The sequence below is a fragment of the Oratosquilla oratoria genome, chromosome 16 (genome assembly GCF_046742065.1).
Source record: "Oratosquilla oratoria isolate Oo_2021 chromosome 16, ASM4674206v1, whole genome shotgun sequence".
Taxonomy (NCBI): Eukaryota; Metazoa; Arthropoda; class Malacostraca; order Stomatopoda; family Squillidae; genus Oratosquilla; species Oratosquilla oratoria.
This window is the reverse complement of record NC_134792.1, coordinates 43847247-43862246: the sequence shown is the minus strand read 5'-3', so window position 1 is coordinate 43862246 and position 15000 is coordinate 43847247. Positions and strand designations below refer to the sequence as shown.

The 15000-nt window shown below is 49.9% G+C and overlaps 1 protein-coding gene across 2 annotated transcripts in view; it reads left to right on the top strand.

Moving 5' to 3' along the window:
* The window catches only part of LOC143033937 (uncharacterized), a 242008-nt gene that overhangs the window by 18917 nt on the left and 208091 nt on the right, over positions 1–15000 (top strand). For both annotated transcript variants that reach the window (XR_012967207.1, XM_076199617.1), the window contains exon 2: positions 1967–2172. Coding sequence is in view for 1 of the 2 variants with exons in the window: in XM_076199617.1 (XP_076055732.1) it covers positions 1967–2172 (206 nt within the window). In the remaining variant the exon portion in view is untranslated. The remainder of the gene's footprint in view (positions 1–1966; positions 2173–15000) is intronic.

The following is a 15000-nucleotide window of genomic DNA, read 5'->3' as shown; positions in this document are numbered from 1 at the left end:
GGTCCTGCCTAGCTAGTTAATAGTCGCCCCCCCTTTCTCTCTCTCTCTCTCTCTCTCTCTCTCTCTCTCTCTCTCTCTCTCTCTCTCTCTCTCTCTCTCTCTCTCTCTCTCTCTCTCTCTCTCTCTCTCTCTCTCTCTCTCTCTCTCTCTCTCTCTCTCTCTCTCTCTCTCTCTCTCTCTCTCTCTCTCTCTCTCTCTCTCTTTCTCTACCTATATCTATATTTATGTATATCTATCTTATCTCTCAGCTGGCGGTCCTGCCTAGCTAGTTAATAGTTGCCCCCCCCACCACTCTCTCTCTCTCTCTCTCTCTCTCTCTCTCTCTCTCTCTCTCTCTCTCTCTCTCTCTCTCTCTCTCTCTCTCTCTCTCTCTCTCTCTCTCCCTCTCTCTCTCTCTCTCTCTCTCTCTCTCTCTCTCTCTCTCTCTCTCTCTCTCTCTCTCTCTCTCTCTCTCTCCCTCTCCCTCTCTCTCCCTCTCCCTCTCTCCACCTCTGTCTGTCAAAGCCGGATCCACGGTCTAGTAAGATCCATGGTCGATTGAATATCATTCAAATGATCTGAGAATGGGCCGCCTTCGATCCTGTCGCCTGATGTGCCTCGAAGCTGTTGACCCCTTGAAAATAGGTTTCCTCTGACCCGAATCAAATTCCCCGGCGGCGGCGGCGGCGGCGGCAGTCAGAACGAAACACTGCAGACTCACTCACGTCAGTGGATGGACAAATGTAGGAATATGAAGTTTCGCGTAGAAATGGCATTTAGTTTTTAAATAATCAGTATGTGCACCAGGAAGGTAAAAAAAAATGCAGTCTTTCCAAACTAGCACGTGTAATTTGCGCATATTGGCTTGAGCAGTTCGTGTGCAAACTGGCTTGTGCGATTTGACTGTGTAGAATGATTTGTTCAGCTTGTGCGAATGGGTTTGTGCAGTTTCAGTGTTGTAAACTGGTTTGGGGTACTTTGCTTGTACATCTAGTTTGTACATACTGGCTAGCACAATTGGCCTGCACAAACTGGTCCGTGGATAACACTTTGGTCCTCGTAAAGCCAGAGGGAGCGGAGGAGGTGTGGGGGTGGAGGGGAGTTCGTCTCTTCTTCAAAACTCGAACTCGGCGGTCAGTGGAGTCCCCGACGCCGACGCCCGACCACGTTCGAGGCAAATTTATTAATTTGCCTCCGATGTCTTCCCAAGGGCATGTGAGGATGAAAGTCTCCTCCAATGACGTCATCGTAGTGATGTCACTATAGACAACACCAGCTCGATGTCAGATCAGGTCACTCTGTCCCTAACGTGCCATTGGGCGAGAGGGTGACAGTGTGGGCGGGTGGGTGTTAGGGCGGATGATGGTAAGATTTTTTTTTTTTTTTTTTTTTTTTTTTTTTTTAATCTCACTCCCACGGGCTTTGTTTGAGAAAGAAGGACGGATGATGGTAAGATTTTTTTTTTTTTTTTTTTTTTTTTTTTTTTTTTTAATCTCCCACGGGCTTTGTTTGAGAAATAAGGAAGAACGGTGGGAAACAAACTTCATTTCATGCATCTGTCGGACAATGAGACTCCAAATGTGTTTTCTGGGTGTCGGCAGGCGATTTTATTTATGTGGAGGGTTGATTTCCCCCCCTCTTTCTCTATTTGGGGGTGAACCTCCACTTTAAAGAGAAATGCAGACCTCTTTTAACTTCTACTCACCCATGACTCTCTTCTTGACCACCTCAATGGTTCCGCCTCTTCGGTGTAATATTGACCCCAAGGATAGAAGCGGTGGTGAATTATCTGTACTGAAATGGGGAACGACCCCTCTCCTACATGCACACTTAACCCGGAATACCAGACCCTGTCACGTTTATCGGTTGTGCCACAGTGACTAGTGAGTGCCAGATAGTGCCAATGACCACAGAGGGGGGCACTCTGCTCCCCCCCCACACCCCACACTTTTTTCTTTTGTGACCTTTGACCTTTTGTTTTTGACAGGAAGAAACGGCGAAGCGGAGGTCGTGGTGGAGGACGAGGTGGAGGAGGCAACGGCGATGGAGGAGGAGGCGGAGGAGGAAGTGGAGGCCTCCAGCGGTGCCACAGTGTCGAGAGCGAGGACGACGACGAAGTGCCTCAGCTCCTCCACTCCATCTCGTCCGACCACGAGGATGACTCCAAGGACGAGGTCCTCGATATTGACTCAGGTAAGTGGGTGATCTTCCCCGCTCTATTTCGCTCCTCCTCTTTCTCCTCCTCCTCCTCCTCCTCCTTGAGAGCCGAGCCAAGAAAGAGGTTGCCCATGGCACTCTTGGCAAGGCAGGGAGAAGGAAGGAAGGAGGAGGAAGGGTGGAGGTCAACCTCGAGGGAGGGCCTATGTCGTCACGTGAAGAAGTGGGCGATGTTATGTTCCTTTGGATCTTCTTTAAAACACTTTTTTTAATATTAAATGTTTTGATGGGAAAGAGGGATAGGGATGAGGGTGAAGTGGTGAGGTTTGCGAAATTGTTCGGAGAAACGGATCACTGGGAGACAGACAGGCAGACAGGTCGGAGATGTTGATTCTAGACGGGATCGTCTGAGAGATGATTCAACGGAGATAGTCCAGAGCACACCAGAATAGACCAAAACAACACCAGACCACACCACACCAGACTAGACCAACCAACGTCACGCTAGACCAGACTAAACTAGATATCACCAGACTACACCAAACCTCACCACACTAGAGGAAACCACAGTAGACTAGACCAAACCAGACAACAGTAGACTAGCCCAAACCATGCCAGTGCAGACTAGACCAAACCCTACCAGAGCAGCCCAAACCACAGCAGACCAGGCCACACCACAGGAGACCAGCCCACATCAGAAAACCGACTGTCCAAGGAATCTTTTACAAGAGCTGCCAACATGGCTCAGGACACGTTCAGCACACGGCCCGACAATGCCAGCGGCCATTGTGCAAGATGTTGGCAGCAGTTTCCAACGGAGTTTGACATCCCGAGGGAGGGCACAGGAGACGCCGGAGCGACGGACCGAGGACGAGGGGAGGGAAAAAGGAGACAGAAGCCGAGACAGGCGAACAGACGGACGGGGAGACAGGGCATGCCATGGGACGGATCCCGTCATTATGTACAGGGATTTTTCATCGACAGGTGGGAGACCGAATAGACAGGGAAGTGGAGGGAGGACAGGGAAAGGTGTGGTAAGCAAACAGACGGGAAGAGGCAGGAGGTTCTGACAGGAAGACAGAGAGGGAGAGAGACGGGAATGAGGCGAGTGTCGACGTCGTCCTTGGGAACTGGTTAGAGTCGAGGACGATTTTGTGTGTGGGGTCTCAGATGCGCGATTCCTTACCCCCCCTCCCCCCCCGCCTCGCTCCTCCTCCTCTTCTCTTTCTCTTCTTCCTCCTCCTCTTCCTTTTACTCCTTCTCCTCTCCTTCCTCTTCCTTGTCCCTCTTCTTCCTCATCCTTGCGCATCCTCCTCCTCCACTTCCTCTTTCTCCCTTTTCTCCTCCTCGTCTTTCTCATCTTCCTCCTTTTCCTCCTCCTTTTCTTCCTGCTCCTTCTCCTCTTCCTTCTTTTCCTCCAGCTCCTTTTCCTTCTTTTCCTCTTCTTCCTTTTCCTTCTTCCTCCTTTTCCTTCTTCCTCCTTTTCCTCTTCATCTTCCTTCTCCTTCTTCTCTTCCTCCTTTCCCTCTTCCTCATTTTCCTCAAGAGTCACCTCCTCATCCTCTTCCTCCTCCTCCTTCCTCCTTTTCCTCTTCATTTTCCTTCTTCTCTTCCTCCTTTCCCTCTTCCTCATTTTCCTCAAGATTCACCTCCTCTTCCTATTCCTACTCCTCTTCCTCCTTTTTATCTTCCTTCACTTTTTTCTGTCTCCATTTCCTCCTCCTCCTCCTCCTCCTCCTCCTCCCCCTCCTCCTCCACCTCCTCCTCCCCCTCCTCCTCCTCCTCCTCCCCCTCCTCCCCCTCCTCCTCCTCCTCCCCCTCCTCCTCCTCCTCCTCCCCCCCCTCCTCCCCCTCCTCCTCCTCCTCCCCTTCCCCCATCTTTTCCAAACCTTTGCTGATTCTGCAAGATACCCTCGACCTGAGAGTGCAGGCTTCGAGGGCATTCATTTGTGAGCTGCGTTGGTTCAAGGGCAGTGCCCTTGCCTTGCCTTGCCTTGCCTTGCCTTGCCTTGCCTTCCTTTGCCTTGGATGGTGCCTGGTTTGTCTCTCCACATCCGTCTCCTTTATCCACAAGATTTCTTTCGATGCAAACCAGCCTCTCATTTTAATATAGATATGTGTGTGTGTACGCACGCGTACACACACACACACACACACACACACACACACACACACACACACACACACACACACACACACACACACACACACACACACACACAAGGCACAGTATCAGTTTCTCTCCACATTTTCTCTCTTTCTCTCTGTCTGTCTCTTTCTCTTTCTGTCCGTCTCTCTCTCCCTCTCTCCCTCTCTTCCTTGCTCACTCTCTCTCTCTCTCTCTCTCAGCCTATTTGATTGAAAAGCAATGTGGACGGGGAAAAGCTGAAGCCGACGTAGACTGTGCGTGCCATGCGCGGGGGGCACGTCCTGACTGCAGTAAGTCTTGCAAGTGTCATCGGGGGACTTCAGAGGCGGCTCCCCCACTCCCCCCTCCCCCCTGCTCCCACTAGGGAGGAGCAGAGGTCCTGCAGGAGACGAAGACGAGAGGCAGAGAGAGAGAAGCTCAGAGCCCTCCTCCTCCAAAGAATCCTTTAAAGGATCGAGTTGTTGGAGGGAAGGGAGACAAAGCTTTTGGATACTCTTGGAGACCTTCTCGAAAAAATGCCTGCAGAGGGACGAAGTTTCACTCGATTTTTTTTCCACCAATAGACAAATGATTCTTGGGCTTGAGGAGAGATTTGCTTATTTATTTACTTAATTGTATATGTTCATATTTTTATCATTATTCATTTTGGTTTTCGAAAAAGAGAGACGGACTCAGTGGTGTCTTCTCAGAATTCTGAAACCTCAGGTCCCGTCGGGGAATGCCGGGAGCTCTGAAGTGGAGGAAAAGGAGGGAAAAGGACGATAAATAAATAAATGAAGGATGATCTGCCACGGTTGAGGGACATTTACGATTTCCTGTTCGCCAATGGCACCGCTTTTTGTCTCAACGCTGTTTATCGCCAGGCGATTTTATTCATCCGAGGGAAATCCCTCCACTCCACAAGGGATATGTGTTCCTAGGGAAGAAATGGGTCTTGATGGAGTCCTACGATGATCTTGAGGTGACGTGCCGTGGGAAAGTCGGAACAGAAGTCTCTTTCCTTCAAGTTAGGGGCGGTTCCACCGCTACAGGGAACACCCGTGTAAGCACAACTAGAAAACTACATTAAATACAGCACGCGATAACAGACTGGGAGGCAGGCGAGACTTGCAAGGGTGGCCTCGTAGCTCTGAGATCATCTCCAGAAGCAGGTAAGGACGTGGTTCGGTGACGGGGAGGTGGGGAGGAGCCCCGCCCCGCTCTCTGGCTACAGGTCCTCCTGCAGAGGTCCTCCTTCTGCAGGAAGGCCCCGTGCGCCCCTCCCCCCTCACGCCGCGGCGCCTGGAGACACGGAGGGCCGAGGAGGCGCCCTCGGTTGCGGGGTTCTTCCCCTACCGGTGTCTGTTCCGCCCTTCGAGTTTGCCCCCGAGAGGTCTTCGAGCCTGCGAAGTAGACCTTCATACCCGACTTGATGATGTAATGCACATATATCTAGAACATGTATACACATTATATAGACGGTATATATGTAACAACAAAATCTATATCAGAGGAAGAACCCCCAAATTGAAATATTCCACCCAAGTCCGGCAGGGGGTCGAAGACCATCGAGGCGATAAAAGAAAAAAAATAAAGATAGGCTGCGCGCGCACACACACACACACACACACACACACACACACACACACACACACACACACACACACACACACACACACACACACACACACACACACACACACTCATACACTCATACTCAGTGTTATGCTGTATATACATATTGTTACGAATCTCGCTCACATATCTGACTTAAGTATATGAAATGAGTTCCCAAGACCCCATGTCTTTGGGATAACTCAAATAGAAATTACAAAGCTGTCAGACTCGTAACACATAGTAAGAGTGATGGGTGACTGAGTTCCCAAGACCCCATGTCTTTGGGTAACTTAAAAGAAATTTCAAGGCCGCCACTTGATTTGATAAAAAATCAAGAAAAATGAAACGCACAGATAACGTTTAACACTATTCATTAAAGTTAATAGGATTAGATGAAGGATTACAATCACTGAACATTCAAGTGAGTAGATAAGTTTACATTCAAATGAGTTAATAAGTTTCAAAACAGAAGATTCCCGTTCGTAAAACTTTTAACGGGGGTGAAAGAAAATTAATTAATTAATTAATACTTTACCAACGAAAAACACTGTCTAGGTCACTACTATAGACATTTCCAACACTGCATGAAACTCTAGATGAAACACTAGCTGAGTTAATTATCTTACGACTAATACAGGGGGAGTACAGAGGACTTACTTCAGCCGAATAATCCGCCCCGAGGCACACACCTTTACATCGTACCCTCTACTCTCAAACTGACTCTTCTGACGCTCAAGGCGCTCTGGTTCTTTCTACAAAAAACCCTCTGATTGGCCCACAGGAATTGCGTCTATGGAGATTGAACCTCATTGGTCAATTAACTAAAACGTTCTCCTTCGTTCTAGGCTGAGTGTTAGAACAAATACTCCATTGTATGGATGGACCTCCTTCCCACGCCTCCTCAGTACTCCCCTGTAATCTGACACCCCACGTAATGGCGAGGCGCCGTTATCCAAGCAATAAAATATTCCCGTCTTACATATATGGGAATATATGTGACAATATCTAATCTGTGCAGTAGTATTTCGTCGCCGATAACCAGCTTTCTATCCCCGAAGAGGAGTCCTGGAGAAGTGGTCAAGGAGAAAGAGTTAAGGACGAGACGCAGAAAGGAGGGAGACAGAGTGGCAGTTAAAACTGATCAATTTTCTTCTTCGAGTCCAGATCAGTCCTCAGTCGTAAAAGATTGATGTGTGACTCTGGTCCGTGGGGGTGTCACCAAAGGCACACTTGAAAGCTACGCCTGTGGCCACTGTCAGGGATCAGTGGCTGGTAGGTTGCCGCTCTGCCAGAACAAAAACATTGAAGTACGCCACATGTATGAGTAAATTCTGGTCTCTTGTTTCTCTTTCCTTCCCTCCCTCCCTCTCTCCCTCCCCTCTCCCGTCCCTTTGTCCCCGTCTTCTTCTCTTCCTCCTCCCCATTCTCGGGTCCCTCCCCATTCTCGGTCCTCTGTCCCCGCCTTCTTCCCTCCCCCTCCCCTCCCTTCTTCCCCCTTCCTCCATTCTTCCCCTTCTTCCTTCCCTCCATCCATCCATCCATCCATCCATCCATCCATCCATCCATCCATCCATTCTTACTCCTCTTCCCTCCCTCTCTCATCTATTCTTCCCCCTCTTCCCTCCTCCTCCCATCCCTTATTCCCCCCCTCCTCCCTCCCAACTCACCCAACCTCATTCGTGTGTATCCGTGTGACGTGCGTGCGTGCGTGCGTTCGCGCCCTCACCTGCCTGAGCATCTGGCAACCCACATCCTTGCATGGTCCTCCTTCTCTTCCTCCTCCTCCTCCTCCTCCTCCTCCTCCTCCTCCTCCTCCTCCTCCTCCTCCTCTTCCCACTTCACCACCACCACCTACTCCTCCAACTATCCCCCAGGCTAATGTTCCTTCACTCATCACTTCTCCTCCTCGTCCTTCTCCTCCTCCTATTTCCTCTTCTTCCTCTTCTTCCTCTTCTTCCTCCTTGATCTCCCTCTCCGTTCCTCTCATTCCCTCTCCCTCCTCTTTCTCCTCTTCCTCCTTCTTCCTCCTCTTCATTCTCCTTCTTTCTCTTCCTCCTCTTCCCCCTCTTCCTCCTCTTCCTCCTCTTCTTCCTATTCCTTGACTTTCCTCTCCATTCCTTTCATTCCCTCATTCTTCCTCCTCCGCCTCCTCTCTCCCGCGTCTCCCTCGCCACTCTCTCCTCCCTTTCCTCTCCCCCCTCCTCCCCATCTTCCTCATGCTCTCCCTTTCCTTCCTTCCTTTTCCATTCGTGCCCCCCCACCCGCTCTCCCTTCCTCTTCATCTTCTCTTTTGTCTTCCACACGGATAAGCACTCTTTTTCTCTCTCGCTCTCTTTCTGTCTCTTTCTCTCTATCTTTCTCTCTCTTCCCTCCCATCTCCCGACCTCCTGCTCCTCCTCCTCCTCCTCCTCCTCCTCCTCCTCCTCGCTGCTCAGAGCCCCATTTCTCCTGCCCGCCCCTCCTCCCTCCTCTTTCCTCCCGTCTCTGTACCCAACCTGCCCTACTCCCCCTCCTCCTCCTCCTCTCTTCTGCCCTCCACACCCAGCGCCCTCCACTCTCCACCCTCCACACCCTACCCACCACATATTTTCTTGCTCCCTTCTTACTTCTCCACTCCCATCTCTCCCTCCTCCTCCTCCTCATCTTCTTACTCTTCTTCCTCCCTCCCTTCCAAGTATCTATTCTCTTCCTCCACTTTTTCCTTTCTTCCTCTATCCTCTCTGTGCTCGCCCTCCTTCTCCAACTTCTCCTTCCTCTCCTCCTCCTCCACCTCCTCCTCCTCCAGGTTACTCTCCTCCTCATCTTCCTCCTACAACTTCACCTCGTCCACCTTCACTTTCTCCACTTCCAAACACCTTCACCACCACCTTCTCCACCTCTTCCGCCTCCTCCTACCTCATCACGTCCATCTCCACCTTCTCTTCCACAACCTTCTCCATTTCCAGCACCTCCTCCTCATTCACTTCCACCTTCTCCACCACCTCTTCCATCTTCTCCACCACCTCTTCCATCTTCTCCACCACCTCTTCCTCCTCCTCCACTTCCACCTTCTCCTCCTCATCCCTCCCTCCTCCTCCTCCTCCTCCTCCTCCTCTCAGTCCCTCCCTCCCTCCCTCCCCCCCCTTCTTGTGCAGCCTCGACACCTCTGCCATTGTTGCGAACACCCTCCCTCCCTCCCTCCCTCCTCCCCCTCCCTCCTCCACTCCTCCACTCCTCCACCTCCGCCTCCACCTCGCGGACGCGCTCGCTTTGCTCAAAAGTCTTCCTTCGCTTTTTCTTGACTCGGGCCCCTTTCGTACTTGGTGGCACTGTATCTTCTCATTCTCTGTCGCCAGACGATTTTTATTCATTCCCGTGGCACCCACCCCCACCTCCTCTCTCGGCAGTACGTGTGTGTGTGTGTGTGTGTGTGCGTGCGTGCATGTTAAGTTAGAAGTGCACATGGATAGGACTATACAAGCCTTAAGCTCTCGCCTGCTATGAAAATAGCTGTCATTCACGAGCCCAGCACATGGTCCAAGACCATGTTGTTCAGGATATATTCATCTTCGTCGCCGACGGGGCGCCCCGGAGATGAATGAAATCGCCTGGCGACAACCACGCTGAAAGGGAAAGTGTATTAACCCGGTATGAAAGTTGGTTGGTTTTCCTGAGGTGGATTGTGGCACTGTTGGTATCGTGTCCTCCTCCTCCTTGTCTTCTTCCTCTTCTTCCTTGTCCTCCTCCTCACCCTCCTCCTCACCCTCCTCCTCACCCTCCTCCTCACCCTCCTCCTCACCCTCCTCCTCACCCTCGTCCTCACCCTCCTCCTCGTCCTCCTCCTCGTCCTCCTCCTTGTCTTCTTCCTCTTCTTCCTTGTCCTCCCCCTCGTCCCCCTTGTCTTCTTCCTCTTCTTCCTTGTCCTCCTCCTCGTCCTCCTCCTTGTCTTCTTCCTCTTCTTCCTTGTCCTCCTCGTCCTCCCCCTCGTCCTCCTCCTCGTCCTCCCTCTCGTCCTCCTCCTCGTCCTCCCCCTCGTCTTCCTCCTCGTCCCCCTCCTTGTCTTCTTCCTCTTCTTCCTTGTCCTCCTCCTCGCCCTCCCCACGTCCTCCTACTCTTTCTCCTCCTCCCCACACCAAATTCACCTATTGACGCCGCGCTTCAAGACTGCTGTTATTCACAGATGTCTTGTTCACTTATTCCCCCCCCCTTCCCCACACCTCATACACGCACTATTGAACAACCCGCACACCTGCCACCTTGCTCCAAGGTCCCACAACCATCTTCGGTCACGTCGCCATATCGTCCTCAAGGATAGAAGCGTTGGTGAATGGTCGACGAGGAAATGCAATGCAGAACAGTGTTCTGTAGAGAATGTTTTGTTGTGGGTCAGGTGCTGGCAAGGAGACCAGGGTTTCAGTGGGGATCAATGATGTATCTAGACAAAAAGGAGCTCGACAGCAGTTTCAGATAGACAGACAGACAGACAGGCTGACAATGCAAGCAAGGTCACCAGCCTTGGACCTGTTAGACGGGTTGACAGGTTGCTAGTCGCATATGTATACATCCGTCTGGACAAATAGACAGAGATGGTCAGGCAGACATAGACAGACAGAAAGGGTTGCTGTAGATCGACATTTCTCCACTTCTCGAGGGTTAATTAAAACCTGAATGGAATCGTTCGGCATCCAAGGAATACTCTCTTATTGGGGTCCGGGGACCCCTTCTGAAGCTTCTGGGGACCTTCAGGGACCCGAGGATCCTCAATGGGAAATCACTGGTGAGGAGAGAGGGCAGGGAGACCTTCAGACAGGCAGGAAGGCGGGCAGACGACGGACGGTCAAGTATGGATCCTTGCCACTGGGAGGAAGCTCTCAATTATGACAAACACGTGTATACGTTCACACACACACACACGCACGCACACACACACACACACACACACACACACACACACACACACACACACACACACACACACACACACACACACACACACACACACACACACACACACACACACACATCCATCCATCCATCCATCCATCCATCCATTCATTTGTGTCACCCCTACGGGCCAGAGACACGTAGTATTCTTTAAGATTGGAGTCTGGTCTCCTTTCAAAAAAGAACACTGATCACTTAAGCTCAACCATTCTTCCTTTCAGCTTCAACCACGCCTTAAATCTCTCTTTAACACATCTTCGATTCAACCTCAAGGATAGAAGCGCTGGGTGTTGGGGGCGAAATACAATACGGGCTATTAGCGGTGTGGCTGCATGGATTAAACACTTCCGCCATTAATCCTCCTCTTCTCCCCCCCCCATTTCCCCTTCCTTCCTTCTCCCCCAACCGCTTTCTCCACATCCTCACCATCATCCCTTTCCCCTTCCCCTACCCGGACTCCATGCCCTTCCCTTTCTCATGCTGCCTTTTCTTTCTCCTCTCACCTCTCCTCTCCTGTTCTCTACCTTTTCTTCTCCCTTCTCCTCTCCCTTCTCCTCTCCCTTCTCCTCTCCCTTCTCCTCTCCCTTCTCCTCTCCCTTCTCCTCTCCCTTCTCCTCCCTTCTCCTCTCCCTTCTCCTCTCCCTTCTCCTCTCCCCTCTCCTCCCTTCTCCTCTCCCCTCTCCTCTCCCCTCACCTCTCTCCTCTCCTCTCCCTTCCACTCTCCCCTCTCCTCTCCCTTCCACTCTCCCTTCCACCCTTCACTCTTCTCCTCTCCCCTCTCCCTTCTCCCTTCTCCTTTAACCTCTCCCCTCTACTCTTCACTCTCCCCTCCCCATTTCTCTCCCCCATTGGGAAGATGATTTGACATGGGAATAGAGGAGTGAGTTGAAATACTATCAAAGCTAGAGGGTCGAATTGACATTGTAGATTGGTTGGGGGTAGGGGGGGGTTGAAAGGCTTGTATTTCGTCGCATAGAACCAACGACTCTATCCTCGGAGTTCTAGGAGTGGCCAAGAAGAGAGTTCCGAGAGAGTAGCAGGGAGTAGGTGACGGTAGAAATTAAAAGTGAGCAAAATACTTCGTCAAGATCAGTCTCCATTCTAAGAAGAAATGTGCGTGACTGGTTTGTAAGAGTTGCCAAGGTCCCCCTCACGTATGGATGCACAAGTGACTGTGAAGGACCGTAACTGTTTTAACGGTCGCTGCCCCCAGCGCGGATTCAAATCCTTGATTCACCTTTTGTGTGGTGGTGGTGGCGGCGGTAGTCTCGCTTGACCGCCTCAGGAATCGACCCCGGACCGATGCAGACGTCAAGGTTGTTGTTTGACTGACCACTGTGTGTTTCTTTTGAGTTATGTCACGGCTAAAGGATTTACGTAATTCCAACGTCCAGATTAAGAAGAACTACGCTCGTCGGTCCTGTCTCGTTTTTTTTTTTTTTTTTTTTTTTTTTGTGTGTGTGTGTGGGGTGATTGGGATGGTTCAGACTCCTCCACCCGACTCTACATTCGGGGGACGTTTTCCTAAGTAGGGGAGTTGAGTAATACTCCAAGGAATCCCGAAAGACGAGGTCTGGCAGTTTGAGGTGTTGGCCCTCCACAAGTATGCAGATATGCGCAGTAGGAGGAGGACGAGGAAGAGGAGTGGAGGAGGACATGGAGGTCAGGAAGGACTGATGATTCAGACGCGACAGAGGTGAAAGAGGCAAACGGTCGTTTAAGGGTCCTCCACATGGGGAATATTATTTGACAATACTTACCGTATATTGTCAATGTTTGAATTATTGACACCCGTGACCTCACCCTCCTCTTGCTTATAACATCAACCAAGAGTTCTCTTTAGATTATTTATTTATCTATATATCTTTATGATAATTGGTACCAACCTGGCATGTTCTTTATTGGTGAAATTTGTTTAATGTGGCCAACAAGTCTTTATGTTGCACTTGAGTCCCCTTAGACATTTTCTTCTACGGAATATAAACATCTGACGGGAACCGTGAGACATTGGGAGCAAAGCCACTGAAGGCAAAGTTCGGGCTAAGACGGACTCTGCCGTCGTGCAAGAAAAGAAGCTTGAAGGATATTGTTACGAAACTGTTTAGAGGTCTTTTGGAGGCGGGTGCAGTCCCTTGACTTTTTGTTGGACCCCACAGAGAAAGAGAGAGATATGGGAGAGTTATAAAACAGAATGTTGAAGGAATGTTGGTAAAGTCACATCCACATTGATTGCCAACATGTGACATCTCCATCCTGGACGAAAGGCCCGGAATGTGACGCTATGCCACCCCCCTACTCCTCCTCCCTACTTCATCTTCCTCCTCCTTGTCCTATGCGAAGTCCAGCTTGTTGGCCACACTCATGGGTATAGACGTGCCCACGCAATCCTCTTCCGAAATTGGTCAACTGTCCCACTGGGCCACTGACACTCGCGTCCTTCCAACGTCGTCGCATTGTAACGGCGACCCAGCCCCTCTTTTGGGTAACTTTGCGTCCATGGAGACCCTCTTCCCCTGCCCCACTCCCTCCTTAACTTAATCTTCATTTTCAAAATGAAAGTTTAGGTCTTCGTCATCTCCGTGTACGTATTTCGAGAGTGGGAGTTCTTCGGTGGGAATTCTGACAAGATTCCTGTTCCTGTGGGAACCGTCGGCGGTTCCCGAGGGAAAACGTGAATCTCGCTTAAATGATGTGTTCATTCATGGCAAGCAGCGAGCATCTCACGCCTCCCTCACCTTTCCCCTTCACCCTCCAAATACTCGTGCGACTCCCCTTCCCCCCTGAAATGTATAACCCCCCCCCTCCCACCCTCAAATATATTTATAACCTCTCCCTCAAGTTTTGGGAATGTGTGCCTTGGAGTTAAGTTTGACGATGGTCCAGTTCTTTCTCCTCCTCCTCTTCCTTCTTCCTTCTTCTCTTCCTTCTCTTCCTTCTTCTCTTCCTTTTCCACCTCTTCTTCCTTTTCCTCCTCCTCCTCTTCTTCCTTTTCCTCCTCCCCTTCCTTTTCCTCCTCTTCTTTCTCCTTCTCTTCCTTCTCGTCCTCCTCCTCTTCTTTCTCTTCATTCTCTAACTCCTTTTCTTCCATCTCCTCCTCCCCTCCGTTCTCCTCCCTCTCCACATCCTCCTCGTCCTACTCCTCCTTTAGGTTGCAACTGGATAAAGAAATAAGTTTGTGAGAATTTTTTTTTCTGTTGCCCTGTAGAAAGGAAACCATTGTAATGCGAGTGAAAAAAAAAGAAATTGTTTTGGAGAAAATAAGCTGAGCATTCCCACCGTGAAAGAAAGTTTCGGTTTCGAGCCTCGAGATATGAAGAACAGGAACAAGCTCAAGAACAGGAACTCTGTAAAGAACGGATTTTTTTTTCCCCAAGAAAATTTTTCTTTGTTGTTACCACGTCACGACTTCTGAAAAGAAGGTTTGGTTTGTCAATATGGCTCGCCCCTTCCTTCTCAGTTGTAGTCTTCCTTACAGTATGGCCACCATATTACTCCCCCTAACCTCTTTCTTTTCAGGAGAAGGGTTCTGTCCTTGGCTGAATAAAATAGCCTGACCCGAGTATGAACAAAGTCTATAGTGTCTTCGTAAAAAAAATCGGACTTCAATTGTTTTGCTTTTTTCTGCAACATCAGAACCAGTGCTGTTATTTTCTTCACTACTACTACTCAACTTTTGCACTCGAGTTGTTTACGGTTCTGGTGAATTTCTTGGCCGTTTCGAAGCGTGGATCGTTGACACAGGAGCCACTTTCTCAGTCGTGTATCCCACTCGGCCTCCTGACTCTATTTGTTTCCTGTAAAGTTCTTTGTCTCCACTGTAAAGCCATTTTCCATTTGGTTTTGTAATATTGAAAAGATGAACGAGATTTCTTTCAAATTCATTTTGCCGCTTTCTATATTTTACAAACACTTTCACTCAATTGTCAACCTTTGCTGAAACTTGCTGCTTAGAAAGAAAAGGGAAACTAAGTTTCTCCCAAAGCTTAAGCAATTCTTGAGATATCTTCCTTATTCGGTCTGCTCGCCCTTTGAGTTCATCGTACAACCCCATAAATCTACCAACAATGTCCCTCCTCAAAGGCATTTTGCACATTATCTCATGTCCTTTTTCATTTCTGGTATGCTTTTGTAGTTGTCAAATTCCTTGTCCATTTCTTTCCAGCTGATTCCACCGCTGATTTGGATCGTTTACTTTT